General features: G+C 32.2%; 1 protein-coding gene across 5 annotated transcripts in view; it reads right to left on the reverse strand.

Moving 5' to 3' along the window:
* The window catches only part of LOC130442464 (sodium/potassium/calcium exchanger Nckx30C), a 38,056-nt gene that overhangs the window by 11,349 nt on the left and 6,752 nt on the right, over window positions 1-19,955 (reverse strand). For 2 of the 5 annotated variants that reach the window (XM_056776617.1, XM_056776608.1), the window contains exons 2-4: window positions 17,986-18,009; window positions 5,524-5,707; window positions 4,040-4,254 (exon numbers count right to left, since the gene is read on the reverse strand). In XM_056776617.1, the coding sequence (XP_056632595.1) occupies window positions 4,040-4,254; window positions 5,524-5,707; window positions 17,986-18,009 (423 nt within the window). Of the gene's footprint in view, window positions 1-4,039; window positions 4,255-5,511; window positions 5,708-17,985; window positions 18,010-19,955 lie in introns of all 5 variants that reach the window. The other 3 variants (XM_056776597.1, XM_056776634.1, XM_056776626.1) reach the window with 2 other exon arrangements.

Genomic DNA, 19,955 nt, shown 5'->3' on the forward strand with positions numbered 1-19,955 from the left:
CACAACATTTTTTAGACGACACATAAGAATGTAACAAGAATTCTATTATATTTTCTCTGGTTAAAGTTTTTGATTTTTTTGCAGTGTACCCTTTGTTTTGTTATATTAGGAAATTGATGAGTTTTGGATATTTGTTGATGTGAACATTTAATTTTATTGTGAAAGTACTTTTAATCATCGAAAATGTAGACCATAAAGTAGAACTTTTCCAGATTTTATATTTGTCTGAAGAATAAGCGAGCGCAACGTTTTCCGTTGGGTTTTTCGCCTTTTTCTGATCACAACACTTCATAAAGAGTGTTTTCGTACCTTGCTCGAGATTTATCCAGCAACGAATTAAGAATGGCCGCATTGCTCTTCATCGCTGATGTTTTCTTATCCATCATCATTCATTAATTTAGACAAAACTTCGGATAAAACAAATAATTTCAGAAAATTAAAAATTTAAGGTTATGCAAAATCATCGAAGTGAAACTGTCAACTGTCAACATTGAAGTGGCTAGAGTCACTCCAGAGTGTCCCGAAAGTGTTTTGCAGTACGAAACTGTCACTTTCAATACATGGAACAATCAAAACGCACCTTTCGGTATGTAAATGAATACAGAACGAACAACTTTCAGATGGCGTCATCTAAAAAATTATATAATAATGCGTAGTAAATATTTAAAATGAACCAAATTAGTTGCTTTAATAAATAACGTAAGGTAAAGTGCTGATAATGATTTTGAAATTTGGTAAATGGGACTAGATGTTTCTAAACAATGTTTCTCAATAACATTTTCTATATTTGCAACATAAAAGGTAGTTCCCTTCATAGAAAAATAGGTTTTGTTGATAATTTCATTAATTAGTCCTTTTTAGAGCAAGCGTAAACCTCAAAAAAACTTATACAGGTACACATTGTATATAGTACCAAATAAATTAGAATTGATACAAAAGAAATCACGATGCTTTGTAGACGAACTTGGTTAATGTAGAATCGTGGTTTGCATTTCTGGACACGAATTTTAACCCCCTTTTAAATGTTTTATTACATTATAAAGAAACTAAGCTTGAAATACCGTCTACGTTTCCGTCTTTTCAGTTTCTTTAATGCCAATTTTTAACAATATACCTATGCTACATTTCAAATCGATTATAATGCTTCCGATATTTTTGTAGAAGCGACAAAAATAAAAAAAAGAACAAAGAACACATTTCGCATTCATGGGATTATAGCACAGGGGTGTACAAAAACCAATCAACAAATCCAACTCCTAACACAAAACACCAAAACTTACAATTTATTTAAGTGTCCAAGGATATTGCTATTTCTAATAAACAATTCAACGCAGTAAAATGTTTTTTTTTAAATATTTAATCATAAGACAACTGTCATTTATAAAGTACTAGTCAGTTACTTTATATATAGTAAAAACATTCAATTTAAGCATCAACTATTATTAGATTGTGTTGTGAACTATACTAAATTTTCAAGGAAAAATTAGACTATTATGGTAGGAATTACTAGAAGAAAAATGGGGGGCACATCATTTTTCCCATGTTTTGAGACCTCCTGAACACGATTAGGATGGTTTTTCGAATGTCTGTAGTCTATATATCTGTTTAAGCTACAATTCTTATTTTCGTCTCTCGAGCAATTGCTATGGGTCCGATTTGGTTCAAAATTAGCATACATGGCTTTTTTGGCGGCGGATTGATGTTATTAGAGTTTGGTTGAAAACAAATGAATATTTCGAGGGGTCGCAGTGCAAAAAAAGTGGTTTTTGACCTTTGCTCACTTCTGCAGGTCAAACTAAAAGCGACTGAAAAATGAAATTTCACATGTAGATTCAATTAGTTGCGAGATGATTTCCTGTCTAAGGTCGAAACTCTCCATCTCCACCCCTCTCTATTTTATGGTCATTTTTGTTATATTTCCTTATTTTTTGGCCAGAAAAAGTTTAACTAGAGGGTTCAAACTTCGCATGCAAGTAGGGGTGATGTTGAAGAATTGTCTTTCTCAAGTACAATGTTTTCTTCTTCAGTTCTTCTAGCACAAAACGCCCGAAATCATTTTGATTAAATCATTATGACAATTTTTTCTTTGTTGTCAATTGGAATTGAACAAGAGGGTTCGAGACCACCGGGTCTATTGAAATTATGAATTTTCATTCGAGAGAGAGAGTTAACTTGTGAAATGAAAAGTTATTGAGGAATAGCAAATTTTCCATGTAAAGAAATTAAATTGAGAATTGATATCATTACCAAGAAATTCATTTTATGGAAAGATTTGTTTGTGAATTCTTAAATTCTTCATTCGATGAAAAATTCGACTTTCGTGATGGAGCTCTGCTGCACACGGCTTTTTTTTTAATATTTAATGATGTTGTACTAAAAAAATAAGGATTGTGAAGAAATCAGTCATATTTTCTTATTAATTTTGCCCCAAAAAAAGGATATATGCTGTGAAAAACACATCGAATTATACTAAAACAGATAGACGTGGAAATGGTGATGTAGGGGAACTCACTATCAACGTTATTTTAGGTAGCACTCCAAGGACCAATAAAAGATCCTTTTTGTAAACATTCGCTAATCAGGACTTAATCAAAAATAAACTATGAAAAACCGAATATATTATAAGCACAAAAAGGAAAATGAAAGGAACTACGAGAAAAATAGGATTAGGCACTATAGTAAATGAACAAAATCAACGATCAGAAAAAGCGATTGGCCGCATACAATTTGTTAAAAAATTATATTGCAGCTTTAATGGACACATCAAATTTGTTCTGACAGTTGTGTTACAATTTCTTAATAGTAGAACCAAACGGTATAATTTGGGAAACGGCAATTGATCAATTTAATCTTTGAAGTTTGAACAATCACACATCGATATGAGTTTTTTTAAATAAAATTATTTATTAATATTTCCTTTAAACTTTACTTTAATTTTATTGTAGTTGTACTAAATCACAATTGAAATAGTCAATTTTTCTTATGAAAAGCTCAGTAATAATCGATTAATTTTAGAAAAATCTCACTATCTAAGCTCATAGAATATTTATGATATTTTATAATTATAAATCAGTCATGAGGAATTTCTAAAATAGAATTATCACTTAGTCCACGATCGAATCTTTTAATTTCTTAAAAAATTTATTTCAATTCTGGCGCTAAATTTCCAAGTCATTTTAATAAAGAAAAATAAAGTACCTATGTAAAATATTTAACAAAATTAACCCTCAGCTTTCTTGAGGAAGACAATATTTCTGATCGGCAGAATGTGTTATTTTCAAAATGACTCAGAGAATCAGAAGGATAAGCATTTATAGATTCGACGAATCCAAATGTATGAAACAATAAAACCTCCGGGCAACTAAGAGCGTCTGTCGGTTATATCTCAAGAAAAAATAATTTTAAGTGCATAGCTTTGAAAATATAGAATTGAAAAAACAATTTTTTTCGAAATTTATCCAAATATATACAATAATCCAATTCATCAACAAATTCTGACCATTTAGTTTTATTTTTTCTCTTAAAATTCGATGTAGGAAAGAACGGGTACAAAAGAAAGTCCGGCTCTGCTTCAACGATTTTAATAAACTAGATGTTGTTTGGAAGGGTTTTTGTCAATCAATATACAAAATATATAAATTCTAAGCAGCTAAATTAGTAAACGTGGATGCTAGAGGGCGACTTTTGTAATAATTTATAATACAATCCGTTTTAGAGATATTGCGCACGGCTATTCTCAGTTGCCCACCCGGTACATTGTAATCTTGTGTATCCAAGTATAGACTTCGCCAAAAACCTATTTTCAAATAAACTATAGAAGAAATAGTGTGCAAAATACAACAATTTGCATTTTCATCGAAACGAATGTATTTTCTTTCCATGAATGAATAAAACAGAAACAAGTTTATTTTGGTCACAAATGAATTTTTTAACAATTAATGTAGATACTTTTGTATACATTTAAAATGATTAATGTGATTGTTCAAATCTTCTCGAAGGTAGATAATAGGAAAAAAAAATAAAATAACGAACAACTTACCGCATCCAAGTTAATATCAGTCAAAGCGTTAGCTACTCCGTTTGGTATGTCTGTTAAGCCTGATGATGGAGCAAGCATAGTTTCTTGCTTTGTTGCTAAATTAATATGATTGGCAGCAGAGGTCGTTGTTGCGCCATTTTGGGGTTTGGTGGCATCTAACAGCACTTTGAGGGAGGCGATGGCATGAAGCTGGGTGGCTTTTTCGTCTACTTTACCTGGAAAAAATAATTCAAAATATATAATTAATTCATAACTAGATGGTTTCTAATTTGGGCAACCGTTCTAGGACAGAATTCAAGTAGATGTTTATAATAGCATTATACAAAATTGGTATATTGACTAAAATTAAACGAAAGCGAAAGAATTTTTCTTGAATTGGATCCATCAAGTATACTAATAGATAAAATTCTTATTAATCTTATATCGATGACATCTCTGACACCATGATTATGTGTGGTATAAACTTTGGGTGCCTCATTTGCGTAAACGACTGTCTCCCACATTTAAGCTAACGTCTACTATTCAATTTGATATATTTCCTCAACGTATCCTTTATGAATATGGATTTGGGTCATCTTATTTAGACTTATTTAATCACCGCGCGTTGATCGACACCATCCGATTTGATAATAGATGTAAGTTTCTCGAATTTTGACTTCTATAAGTGTACGTTTTAAGAGATTCAGTATCAATATTTTAGTAACGAGCATTTTAGAAGAATATTTTCATCTTTTCAATGTAACTTATTTGAATGATAGACTAGATTTTCACAAATATTCTGTCGATAAAAAGACACTTTTTGTTTATCTCGATAAAATTTATGATTTACGAGATATTTAGATCGTTCTACAAAACACAATAGTGGTAAAGTGTATAAAAGAAAAAATAGTGGAATCCCTATTATCAAGAACTAACAGAAAATGTAAAAGTCAATTTTAACTTCGTGGTTCAGACTAAACACACATTTATTGATTTTCATTTTATTATCGTCAATTTGACAACTAAGTTAACATATTCATATGACAATGCTTATGGACCTAATTGTGGTTTTTTCGGATCCAAATAATAAAGAATAAAAGAATATTAGTATTTAGTTTCAATAAGATGGGGCACTTGCATATTATGATCTTAGTGTTTGAAGGTTTCTGGATAACCAGGTTGAGCTGACTCAGCTCATTCTTTTGATGGCAAATTTCATGTTTACATAAACCGGTCAAAAAATTTAGAAGACTCAATAGTGTCAATTAGATATGAAATGACTTGTACAACTCCGTAGATGATTGAAATCTATATCATATAGTGAACATTGTACATTTTTTTATCATCACCCTATATAAACAATACTATTGTTTTTTAAAGGTTAATATAATTTAGAGACAGGTCTTTCAAATATTTTAATCATAAAAATTTCAATTTTTTTTTCTGGACTGACGGTTTTTTTTGGAAATATTTTTAGGATTTATACGAACTACCTGCATACTGACCGTCGTGCATTGGATCAATGGTGTGTATCATGAGTTGTAACAGCCCATGACGAAATTTCGCACCTGTCTGATGGTGGCTGATCGAAGGTTGTAATTGGGGTGTTTCGGAAGCTGTGCGAGAAGTTACACTACCACCTGGCTGCGTCCCGACGCTCGTTTCACTCGAAGTTGCAACTGTACCATGCTTAAAAGAAAGAAATTTAGAATGAGAAAAATATGTTTAAGAACGCTGCTGGGACAAAAAAATCCGTACAAACTGCTTATTTTAATTCAAATATTTACACTTTACTCTGTAAATTATAATTTTAAATGTTGTATTAAATTACGAAATACTGAATCTGGCGGTTGTTGTAGTTTGCTCAAACTTTTTTTTGTAGTGTGGGTCCGGATTAAGAATTATAAGGCCCGGGGCTAAAATAATGTCGTGGTCCCCTTAAGGAATTCGGAAACCCGGAAAAATTAAAAAAAATAATATCAATACGTTAGATTTCTGTCAATACGTTAAAAAATACAGAATGTTTTCTAAATGATAGGACCCTCTTGGACCTGGGGCACGGGGCTATAGCCCCCCCTAGTTCCTAGCTCAATCCTGCCCTGTTGTCGTCTATAGTTGCTTCTCAACTTTCAGAATATACTTTTCGTTCCAAATTTCACCAAAAACGTTTATTTGGCATCAGTTGAGGCACATTGCTAGACTTCTCAAGACACGGAATACTCAACTTTTCAAAGCTCGTCGTTTGCTTAAAGGCAGTGGCCAAAACACAGTCTTTTTTTCTGGATGCTTGTTCATTATGAACACACTAGATCTGGATCTGGATCGAACACACTTTTTCATATATATATATTTTAGCTTTTACAAAATTTATGCTGAAGATCGACCACCAGAAGATATCACTTTTAAATCTACTTCTACAACTTTCTGTCAAAAATAAGTCTTATTCTTGTCACCGAGATTTCTTAATTTTGATTTTTGTTCTCGTTGCTGCCTCTTGGAATATTTGACTACCGATTTTTTTCTTTTTGAACCACATCCTGAGTGTTTTTCGTAAGCCAACTTACCGCGAGTCGCGTTAACCAAAGCTTTTCTATTTTTTGGCATTTTTATGCTTTTCTGCCTGATCCTGACTTTCTTTCAATTGAAATACTGGTCTCAACACACTTCAGATTTGATAATAATTTTATTTCGTTTGTTTTCTTTTAGATTTTCCATACTTGAAACTAAACTTCTAGCAAATACGTGATGTTTTGACAACCACCAAATTACGAGAAGCGATAAATAAGTCAACTCCTACTTTATTTTCTAAAAATGTTGAATTTTTTGTCCCCAAACCCATAATAGAATGCTTATGCAAGAATGGTATGAAGTATGGGATTGATAATATTTGAGGTGATAAGGATGATAGTTATGAAACTAGACGTAAAATTCTATAGCTTTCATATAAAATCTACTTCGGTGTAATTTTTCGATTTGAATAGTAGATTTTGAAACCCCTATTTATTTCACATACATACATCCTTAATTAGAATGTTAGACAAAAAAAATCTTGTTTTGACATATATATGAGCAGCATCTTCCCTTTTCAAAAATCAGTGGAAATAACGTCTCTGACAACTCACAAATTTTCAGAAAAAAATGATAAATAGGAATAAAATGGATGATATTCGACAGTTAACTGATTTATAGGAATGTAAAAATTCATTTAATATCTGTTAGTTGTTTTGTATAAAAATAAAAAGAAACTCTCCCTGAACTTCCACTAAAATTAAGATTATTTGCATGTTTTGCATATATTGTAGCATATTTCGTCATTTCAGCGCATATTTTCACAAATATAAAAAGTAACAATCTGACTGCCTACACTACCAGTCAAAAATATTTGCCCACCCCATAGTTTGCGTAATACTACAAGTAAAAACAAAGCGCTCAATGTTGATAGTCATATTATAAACTACAGGGTGTTCCGGGACTTAATGCAAATAATTCTAGAGCGAGTAGAAGACGTTAAAATGATGCTGTAACATAACACGATGTTCGATATTATGCAGATCAATTAGATTCTGTTTTAATATATATTTTATAATTTATGTTAATTTTCTTCAGAATATCTTTTTATCGCGAACGGTTATCTTGGAATTTAAAAATCTACATATCTCCTAAACCATAAATTTTATCGAGTTGAACAAAGAGTTCCTTTTTGTTAGAAAATAGATTGAAAAAAACATTTTTGCTTTGTTTAGATCATACAGATTGTTCCTGTAAAAGTTACGGATTGTTAATCATTAGCATGAGCCATAAGTTCTTATTTGGCAACTTTAAAAGCCTATAACTCAGGTACGAGTGGTCGTATGAGACATTTTTTTATGTCGCAGCAATATTTTCATCTACTCACTATAATATAATTTTTTGCATAAGTCTCGGAACACTCTGTATATATTTATGATATAAAATTGTTCTATAATTATATCTCAGATGCCTCATTTTTTAAAATATACACCCTATATATTTAAATTTTTTATGAAAGTAAAATGAGATGTTTTGAATCTTTCCTCCTTTCGTATTTAGTTAAAAAATAAAATAATTTATTGTATTCTTTCGTCACACCCAATTTGTAATGAATTTATCTTTGTTTTATATTTAAATTCATCTAGTATGGATTCGATTAATTTACATAAACTGAATATTTGTAACCCCCACGAATTTGGTCAATTTTTGTTGTTAAAACTTAAAAAATGTTTAAAATGGTATAAATATGTTTATCTAGATGTAAAATATCGATTAACAAAAATCGTTACATGCAATGGCAATAAAACACGAACGCAGAAGAGTTTACGTGAATTGTTTAATGGTAAATATGCAGAACATTTTATTTCACAGTCTACAATTAGGAGAACGGCGAAGAAATTTAGTGGGACTCGACACGTAAAGACTTCAAGTATGAATTTATTATAAAAATAGTCAGAAAACAAGTCGATAAAATTTAAAAACAATAAACATAAATATTATTTTTCTATTTGAAATAGTATAAACACATCTTCTAATTAATGATAATAAGTTGTTTTGGATATCTTTATATGTTTCCATAGTCTGAGAATAGAAGAATCCTTGAGTTTGTTTGTTACGCTTTCAGATAGATCTATTTGAATTATTGAGGTTAGGTGTCATTTCTAAGGTTACATGCTATTCAATATTTCAGATCTTACTCTTTGGTTTTCTTACTCTTTAAAAATGCCTCGGTAGCAAAAGCCCCGTGTAGCAAAAATGAAGAATCCTCGGTTCACGCAGAGCTGAAAAGACAACAGCAACCAGAGCGATAAAGTGCTTTGAGAGCAGCTGAAACTCCTCTTTGGGTACTTCTTCAGAAAGACAAGCTACGCTGCATTTATCTAGAAGAGCGATAGAAATAATCGCAGATTAGAATAATTCATAATGCAGAAATGCATACCAAGCGCGTATGGAATGGTCGGTATTTAATGGTACTAGGTTTCAATATGATCCTTCAATTTAATGTCATAATCATAAAGATGAAACTGTTGGAAAGTGTTGTTCCGCTGGAAAAGTTGAAGTAAAATTATATCTCTTGCTTTCAATCATATTGATCCATTTCTATTGTAATAATCTCTTATTTAATGGCTAGATCTAGTACTTTTTTTCCTTTGTATAATAAATAACTTTTTTCTGCGACTGACAAAAAGATGATTGAATATCAGATCTACCGTGGATAAGGAAACTTCCTTCCAAGTCCTTGAGGGTCTTCTTCGTTTCCTTCTATTCTGCGGTAGATACATCAATGGTTTCTTCGGCCACCTGTTCAGCCCCATCCTCGTCACGTGTCCGTACCAGAGCGGTTATCTCTGACCGTTTCTTCGTGGTGTATCTTCGTTTATTTTGTTCTTTGATCCTCCGAAATTATCATATCTAAGTATTTGAATTGTCTACATTGTCTAACCCTAGTTATTTGCAGTTCGGGCTCTTCCTCAAATCCCATTTTCCATATTCGTCGCCAGCTATGATAACTTGATCGTTTGCGTGGAGTTCTTTCTCGGAAACGGCTTATTTTTCGAAATAAACAGTGTGACCTGTACATTTCAATGTAAGCTAGGCCCAGTTTTCGAAATAATACACTTAGATATATAGAAGCGCCAGGTCTTCATTCATTGATCGATTTAATCGAGGTGGTAGTGCAGACATCTAAAGGCAGAGTTATCGTTTTTGTACGAGGCTGTATCATCTGCAAAAGAGGCTAGAGTAGTAAAGCAGAGATAAAAGTGATGGTAGAACGCTCCCTGTGATACTCCAGATTTGATCGGTACCAGTTAAGACTTCGGCATAAAAAAAGGAGTATGGTATGTTCATTTTTACAGAGTACTTCCTGCCATACCTTCTAGAAGACCTAGATAACATGAATAAAGATATAGAAGAATATTTGTTATTTTCGAGATGGATAAAGCAATCATCGGCCAAGAACCTGGACCTTATTTACATGTGCAGTCAAATTTACAAAAGACTCTCGTAATTGTGTGGACAGAAGAAGATCCTCATGCTATTCGAGAATGTGGTTCCCATTTAAAGTGTTAGGTTAACATGCGGATTGGTGTCATAATGACCAAATTAGTAGATTCTCACTTTTTTGATGATTTCCAAGAGGACAGGTCTATTTGGACTTTCTACAAAATGTATTGTCGAATTTGCTTCCCAACGCGAGCGTTGTTATCAGAGAGATGTAAGAATTTCGTTAAATACAAAAATCTGAAATCGTTAGAAAGGAATGAAATCAATACTAATTTCGTTCAAAAGTTCCCATCCCTATTTCAGATCTCAAATTTTGCATTTGGTGTATCGAATATGCGAAAGTGATAGAATTAGAATCGACCTTCTGTCCATCGTCAATGAGCTACAAATTATTTCATTTATACTTTATCAATCATGTTCATGTTAGAATTATGCAGATTTGAGGTTTAATTTATGCAGACAAAAGCCTGTTCCGCGTGCTGTAGAAAGTGAAGTCGTGGGCGTTATATTGTGCAGCTTTGTTTGTAGGCTAATGATTTTTTTTAGCATAAAATACAAAATGAAATACGGTTCATAATATAACTACTATTTCCACTTTGTTAAAAAATTTATTTGATACTATTAAATTGGAAAACCGTCAATTTAAGTTCAAATTTGATTTCAATAAATATTTATAAGAATCATGTTACATAGGTTTTCTTTCTTCTTTAATGAATACACCACTTCTGCTTTTGACATCTTTCATTATATTTATTCTGCGATATTCAGCTCCAGTCCTATCGTAAGCTGATCTAATTCGACTTCCATAAATCATTGAGGACAAAACAGGAACAGGTTTATCTTTTTCCTGGAATATATAAAAAAGTGAGTCACAAATTAAAAAAAATCAAGCATCGTTTTATGAATTGAATTTTCTTGATAAGAGCTCTCCATTTCCCTCTGCTTTTCACCTTCTTCTGTAGCCTCCTTCAAGGCTTAATTTATTTCTTGCATTTTTTTCATAGTTTTTATTTTTGGTCCTACAGATCTGCCTCTTTTTTTTGCCTGATGTATTATAATTTAATACTGGTCATGTTTATTGATGGTTTCACATATTCATTTATGTTCCAAAGGTGTTGTGGTAGATCTTTTTATTATATTTCCAAGTTTTGGCTCAATATATTTGAAGGATTTTACACTGAAGTCAAACAAGCTTAGCTTTGTTGTTTTAGAAAGTTAACTAGAACTCGTTTTCTGAAAGGCCTTCTTGTCTTGCGAATGGACACGAAAAAGAAGGTGGGATGTGCAAGTAATCACAGTCTATTATATTACCAGTAAATCAGTGAAACGTTGAAATGCGAATAGGTAAAAGAATATTGAAATAAAAGCCACCAAGGAGAGGACAATCAACTCTAAGATGGAAAAGATACATTGGACTTGCGATGTGATGGAAGAAGTGGAGTGAAAATGAACTGTGAAAGACAAAACATAAGAAGAAAATTGAACTTTCTCTTACTACGCTTCACAAGCAGGTAGAAGTGACAGATATGAATTTTGGTCGGGTTATAACGAATCACCAAACGACAGTCACAAATTGAACAAAATATCTTCTGTAACTTCCTATATATTAATCGGGTTAAAACGTACTTCGCCGTCTTCCGATTCCCAGTTTCTATCTTTCTGTTCTTCCCAAAGATCTTCTTCCAATCTTCTCTCTCGTATATCCTTCTCTATACCCTCCCTTCAACTTAATGTTGGTCTTCCTCTCTTTGTTCTTCCTCGGGGTGTCCAATTTAAAATTTGTTTGGGTATGCGGTCTTCAGGCATTCTTTGGACATGTCCGTACCATCTTAACTGATTCACCCTAATGTCTTTTGTAATCGTATTTTGCACTTTCATGATCTCTCTTTCACGTCTTGAGATTCCTGCCACGCGTCTCTAATAATCCATTTCTTTGGCTTCAACCATTTTTACTATTTTTTCTTTTACCGGCCAGACTTCGCTACTATATGTTGTTATATTTTTTATTATGCTATTGTATATTTAATGTTTGTTTTCCTTGGATATTTGTTTGTCCCACAATACACTTTTGATCTGTCTTATTGCTTCTCTTCCTTGGTTATTTCTTTGTGCGATTGCTTCATCTAATCTTCCATCATTAGTGATGATCATGCCTAGATATTTGTATTTTGTACAATGACTTATTTTTTGTTGTATTTTTTCAAGTATTAAATTTTGTTGTCTCCTCCAATACAGCTTCCTTCCAGGCTTGATTCATTTTTATCTTGGTTCCCACAGATTTACCTCTTTTTCTTTTGTCTGATGTATTATAATTTAATGCTGGTCTGGTCATGTTTATTATTAGTTTCACATATTCATTTATGTTCCAAAGGTATTCTGGTAGATCGTTTTCTGTCAGGCCTTCTTCTTGCAAACGGGCACCAAAAGAAAGGTGGGATGTGCAAATAATCACAGTCTTTTATGTTACCAGGTAATCAGCAAAACGTTGAAACTCAAAAAAACGCTGATAAGAAGAAGAATATTGACATAAAAGCTACCAAGGAGAGGACGACTCTAAAGACCAAAGACAAAAGAAGTCATAAGAAGAAAATTGAACTTTCTTTTACTACGCTTCACAAGCTGGCAGAAATATAGTCAATGTTTGAACAGGTATTGTGATTAATAATTTAATATGACAAGTAATTGGTCTAAATAAGTATGGTACAAATTATTGCAGTTCTTACAGAACGATTCACCAGAGGATTTGAAAGAGGTAAATTTAGGTAACATATTTGGAACAGCAACTTATTTCAATAGTGAAAAAATATCTTTTGGATCTGTACCCTGGAATAGGCACCGATGCCTGCCTAAAGTCCATATCTTTTGCTTCTGTTGAAATTAGTACAATAAATGAGACATCGAAGGATTTAAACTGCATTCTTTCAGCCAATCTTACAGCACTTGAAAGAAAATGATGTCACAAATCAAAATAAAAATGGTTGCCAGCTCTCAGTCGGCCCCAACATTAGGGTTTCCAAGTGTAAACTGGTATATTATTGCTAATTAACTGCATTCGCCTGTTTTATATACATTGAACATGAAAATCCATGGTTGCCAGCTGCACAATGGCCGCAAACAGAGGTTGCCATGATTTTTGGGAACGACTCTCTCTCCAGGTAAGTGGAAGTCACAAACCACCTACTTTATAGACGTTTCACACAGATAATTTGAAGTTGAATTAATTTTCTGATTGAAGTTTAGAAGTTCAAAGCCTTAAATAGATCTGCTAGCATAATAATTTATCAAGTTGGCGATTTTGACACAAAACTGGATAGATTAATGAAAAAAATGTTAATTTTTCAAAATGACTTTCGATAAATGTTTTGCTCTTCTATTGTAGGTACATTTCAACAGATTTTTTCCTTGTCATTATCTAGTGCGAGTCTATACGTTTTATTTTGTGTATTAAAATCTCACAGTTACCTCATAATAAATATTTTCTCTTATATCCGGCAAATATCTTTCATTTTCTTTAGTTTTTCTCGGATCCCAGAGAGGAAACATTCTGGAAGAAGCAAAAAATCGGTCGTATTGTTGAAAATGTTCATCTTTTTTATTGTTATTAAAATAAGTAATGGTTTTCTCTAAACCTACAGGCGCAGCTTTCTGTAATAAGAAAATTTTTATTTACAAGTCATAACAATGTAAAGACTCATGTACACAACGCTTCGAGAGAGAAGATTACGCTTGTTAAAGAAAATTCAGTCCTAGAGAACATTTATACACGTTCAATAATTTAGTAGCGACGTAAACCTTTTATCTGTTTCTTCGGGAAATCCGAAGCGCGCGTTTGTATAACGTGTGTCATAGGCACGTCAAAAACACTTTCAGAATATAGTTAAAACGATTTTCCATCAAAAATGCAAGACTCAATCGAATTTTCGAAAGGAATACCATTCAATGGTGGTTTAAAAACTACTATAATAATTGGTGCTGGAGTATTTGAAGCTGTTATAAAATAACCGTCATCGTTAAGGTTTTGTCTTACAGACAAAAATGATTTTTTGTCAATTATTAATTAGGCAGCTATTGAAGCATTGAGCTATCTCATGTCATCAACTTGCAAGATTCAATAGAACGTTTTTTATTATCTTGAAGCTTTTCTGTACAAGAATGAGTTCTGGAAAATGATGTAGAGTCACTAAATCGGATTGAATTACTGCAAAAAAGTTCCTTCTAGATTTGATAATTCTAAATCTCTTCAAAATCAATTCATCCGATCTTTCACTAGATTTCTCATAGAATACTGCCACCTCAGGAAGTATATCATGAGTTTATATTTAGGAGAAACTTACTGATCAGAAAAAAATCTAGTTATCTAAATCTAGGATACGTGATCACTACAAATATACACTTAGGATAAGGACTATGGATCTAAATCTTTTTTTTTATTCCATTTGCCTTATCCATTGGCTATTAACAAGGCTATTCTTTTCTTGTTTACTGTATATACCCACTTCTCCTTCTTACTATTTTGCTTTGGACAATAAACTGCAAAAGACGATACTTGTCATGTCTTAGTATGTGTCCAAAATACTCCAGTTTCCATCCGATCTATGTCTTGACCGTTTATCATTAAACGCACTGGAGAATGTTGATTTTTTGTATTTCTTCATTGTTATTTGCTATAATTACTGTATCGTCGACATATCTAATATTGTTGATTGCTTCTTCATTGATTTTCATAACATCTGATAGTTCTTGATAGCAATTTTTATCTACTGAGCGAATTACCTTCGTTTATTTTTGCAGTTTGATTTTAGTACTTATGAGCGATAATACGGATATATTTTCCGTTAATATTTCCAAGAATCTCGTTAATTTTTTCGTGTTTGACGTTATCGAAAGCCTTGGAGAAATCGATAAAGCACACGTAGGTATACGTCTTTATTCATATATATCTAAATATTATCATACGCTTATACCAGTTCAATATCGTCAAGTTTTTCGATCTGATTCCGAGTAAATTAGAATTAGATCTTGCGTTGCACAACTCTGTAAAGTACGATCTTCTTCAATTGGTAATGCAAGGCAAAATAAGCAGAAGAATAGGTTGGCGCACAACGTTGTGGTTAAAAAAACTACATCGATGGTTCAGGAAATCAAAACTCAGATATTCCGTAGTAGAAAGTGAAAATATCTAAAAATCGCACTAAAAATCTTGACAAATGAACCGATATGGATTCTAAAAGTTTGATATATGACCAAAAAAGGAACAATAATTGATTGAAATTATTGGATACATAAAATCTGTATCGTAAAAAAAAACTTACTGGTGAAGAATCTTCTAATTTTTGCCAGAAATGTTCTTTTATTTTTTGACTAGCGATAGGCGTGAACCATTCTGCACCAGGCATTTTCACCAAAATAACTTTTTTTCAAAATAATGTGTCACTTTAAAGTCAATTTGTCGCTGTCAATAGAAAACTTCACGCCATAATTTAACAATACACGTTTGTCTGTTGTTAACATTAACATTAACATTACATTGAGATAATTTTGATCTGATTGTAAAAAGAGAAATATATATTTGAAACTCAAAAAACTTGGACAACATGAGAATCACGCCGCTCTTTAGGAATTGGTCTCAGTTTCAAGACTTGTATCGAAGACTTTAGTTATAGTGATTCTTTCTGTTATACTAGATTCATTGTGGAAGAAATTTTAATGTTTCTAATTAGACTTTGGACCTGGATAGAGCCTTGGAATCAGTTCGAAGATTGTTACTTATATACTTGAGGCTCCAAGCGCAATGAAACATAAACTTACCGTGTACAAATGAAATTCTTTTTCAGCGCACTGAGATTTCGATATAATGCCTCCAATGACGCTTTTGTGCCATCAAAAATGACACTTATAATGAAAACCAAACGAGTTAAAAATAATGTTTCATATCCTTATGATAATTTGAATATTAAAATGCATTTTTAAATTAAAATATATTACAAATTCGCCTATTTTATTATCAAAATAAATAACTATTCAATATTTGAAGAGATCAAAACAATTTACAAGAAGAAGTTAATATCAAGGTGGAACATCTACAGGTGATAATAAAAAGTATATATGAAATGCTTTATATCATTAATCTCGTTATTTTAAAACCACAACTCGCACATATTATGAGCTACGAAATATAATTAGATTTCTATCAACTCTGAGTGTGAGCTATGTACATATAAAATAGAAACATCTATTTACTGAGCAAAACTTCACCAAAAAAATTAACCATTTAGTTTTAATGAATTTCGTTTTACCATTTTTTTCTGACGTGTAGACTTAATTTTCAGAAAGCTGTCCTTGTCTTTAGTTCGAATTCAGTCGGAGTTTCTAAATTGAATATGCTTCGTAAGTTATCTGTAAAGGTTATCAAAAATACCGACTCTAACCTTTCCGTGTTGTGCTAAGGAAATTTTTGGAAATTGTAAAGACCGCTTGACAACGTGCAATGCAATGCAAGACGCAATATTTCTTGATCAAAAGCACGCGCAATTGAAGTTCAGCTTATTGTTTCATGCAATATCTTGCACTTGCAACATTAAGCCCGCTTGACATGACGCAATGCGATGCAATATTTCTTGAACAAAAGCTCATGCAAATGAAGTTTAGCTGATTGTTTCGTGAAAGATCTTGCACTTGCGACATTAAGCCCGCTTGACATGATGCAATGCAATGCAAGACGCAATATTTCTTGAACAAAAGCATGCGCAAATGATGTGCAGCTGATTGTTTCATGCAAGAGCTTGCATATAATTTTGTAATGTGTTTCTAATCTGCTGATATTACGTTTTATTTTCTTTTTTTTTTTCAAATGTTTCTTCATTCATTCTTAACTTATTTTTCTATGTTTTCTCGTCTAATGTTCTAGCTAAATTCTCCATCAGACTCCCCAAAAGCAAGGCAGATATAATATTGCCACTTTTTTCTTGTTTATTTTATTTAGCCTTGGTATTTTTATTTTTAAAATGTCCACAACTTTTACTTTTGGAATTTTGATTAGTGGCAATCATGATGCAATGTTAATAATTGTTAATGTCAAACGACGTGCAATATTCGTCGTAATGTTTTGATCTTGCAAGGAATTGCATGCAATTTCTTGCATGTTGTCTCGCATCATATCAAGTGGCCTTAATACATAACTAAACAAAACTGACCCTTAAACATCAGCTTAACTTCATATGCCCATGCTTATGATTAATAAAAGCCGCTTTTCAAGATGCAATAAACCGTGCAATGAAATGTAAGACGCAATATTTCTTGATCAAAAGCAAGCGCAATTGAAGTTCATCTGATTGTTTCATGCAAGAGCTTGCATGTAATTTTATCCATTCCCAACTAATTGTTGATGTTTTCTCATCGAATTCTCCAGCTAAACTGTCCATCGGACTCCAAAAATAACAGTAGCAACAGATATGCCCATAAAATATAAATAAAGTTTGAGGTTAGGAAATAACTTACTTATGGAATTTTGATTAGTGGCAACCATGATGTAATGGGAAACGACATGGAATATTTGTCTATGTAATATTTTAATTTGCAAGGAATTGCGTGCAATTTCTTGCATGTTGTCTTGCATCATGTCAAACGGCCTTAAGAAATATTGCGTCTTGCATTGCATCATGTCAAGCGGCCTTAAGAGAAGCAGTTCCTTTATCTAGTGATTTAAAAAATTGTTTCGTGATGCCAAGTAAAACTTTTGAAAGTACGAACGAAATTCTCTAACGAAGCAATTGAGGACAATTTAATTATTTTGTGATATGTTGTGTATCAGCATGCGAACATTTGAAGTACCAAATCATTAATAATACATGCAATGAAATAAGCAGAAAAAAACTAATTAAAGTACAGGTGAAAAATAAGCGGAAAATCAATGTAAGGTGAGAGAAAAAGTAGAGGCATCATTTCTCACTCACCAGAGCTTGAGCTGCGGCTTGGTGCTGGAAACAATGAAGCATACATTTAGTAAACAGCACAGAATACAGTACAAGCTGACTTTTAAGTAAAGTAGAGAGTAGTAGTGCGTTTAGTTTAGTGTAAATATATAAGATTTTTGAGCGATGTAGTCTTAGGAAAAATATAGATAAAAGAGATTTTAGTATTGCCGTTTGAAATTACCTGAAGGACGTTTATACAATAATAATGTATTGCGAATGTAGGACAAATTGAACTGTAGTACTATCTGCAAATCATTCAACATTAGATTAAGGACTAACCTGTACAGACTCTTCTTCTTCTCCCCTTTTTAATCTCTATATTATGCTTATTGATCATTATGAAATCACTCATAACGAATTTCTTTTATTATACAGTATTTTTTTAAATAAACAGTAAAACCTTTTCGTTACACTAATCAAATTCGAGATAAAGAGCGTTCAAAAAAATGTTTACACATGGGAATATGTAAGGGGTTAATAACTTTTTTTGTGGGTGGATTTATCGATTGAAATTTCAAGTGATTTACAGCATCTTTCAATTTTACACCAAAAAGATACTTTTGATAAAACTGGTTACTGCGTATCGCTTTGTATGGATTTAAAACCCACTTTGTAAATCAATCCTTTCAATTTCTTTGTATAAATAAGATTAGAACGTACCACAGCATACTAGTTTTTTATTTTGAATTTGGAAAAAGGTTTTCTCAAAACTATGACGGTTAATTAACATTTCTGCAATTCTCTTATCAGAACATTTGAGCACAGCTCAATAATACTCGTTCTTTCGCTGCGTCCATCTTTTAAATCAGCTATGTGCTCTTTGAGCCGTACATTAATAGATCTCTTAGTCTGTCTAATATACTATATATGTTAAGTGAATTAAATGTTCTACCAAGAAACGGAAACTGACCATTTTATGTTGGATACAATGAAAATAATCAGCCGGGATGTATCTGCATGTAGCAGTGTTTTTTCTAAATAGATAGGCAATTGCCCATCGCTGTTCCTTCGTCTTTGTAGAATTAGTTGTTGTACTGGAAATAGTTTTGTTCCATACATATTTTTGTTAATTGTATTCTTCTATTATATCACCTTCCAAATTATTAGATCTCAGTAAGTACTCCAAGATCAGTGGGATCGGTACAATGGAAAATAATGAGCTTACATTAAAAGAAATTAGAATTTCTTCATCTTTAATTTCTGTACTTTCAACTTTGTTGATAAATTCTAAAGAATTCTTCACTGAAACACAATGATTCCTTCCATTGTATCCAACATAAGAGGGTCAGTATCCATTTCCTGGTAGATCATTTAATTCACTTAACATAAATAGTACATCGGGCAGACTAAGAAATCTATTAATGTACGGTTTAAAGAGCACACAGCTCGTTTAAAAGATGGACGGGCCGAAAAAACAAATATTATCGATTAATAAGGTAAAATTGGTAAAAAATTTATACAATAATAAATTGTTGGATGCATTTTGAAGCATTAAAATTTGTAAATGTGAGGGACAAAGGGCCATTTCCATACAGCTGACTATATAGTTGAAGGTTCGCCCGCTGGAATTAATTTTCACATGAGAAGGTTTATTGGTGGGAAAATTCAGTATTGAAGTTTATAGGTTTTACTTTACCTTCAATCTCTGAAGATGATTACTTGGTTAGTGAAACTCATGTCAGACAGTGTAATTGGTGTAATGGTGGTATAAACAGTGTATGACTGAACTATAACTTAGTTTCCACTGAATCGTTAGATTGAATAGTATATTTTCCAATTTCTATAACACTCTGATTATACGTGGAATTGCCCTCGTGTAGTGTATTCAAGTTAATCTATAAAATGCTTGTACGAAATCCAATATTACAATCTTTCAGTTTTGACCTTCATATTTCTAGTCAATATTCACGATAGTATCCAAAATAATAAAACAACAACGTCGTGACTTA

This window comes from Diorhabda sublineata, chromosome 1, assembly GCF_026230105.1.
Source record: "Diorhabda sublineata isolate icDioSubl1.1 chromosome 1, icDioSubl1.1, whole genome shotgun sequence".
Classification (NCBI taxonomy): Eukaryota; Metazoa; Arthropoda; class Insecta; order Coleoptera; family Chrysomelidae; genus Diorhabda; species Diorhabda sublineata.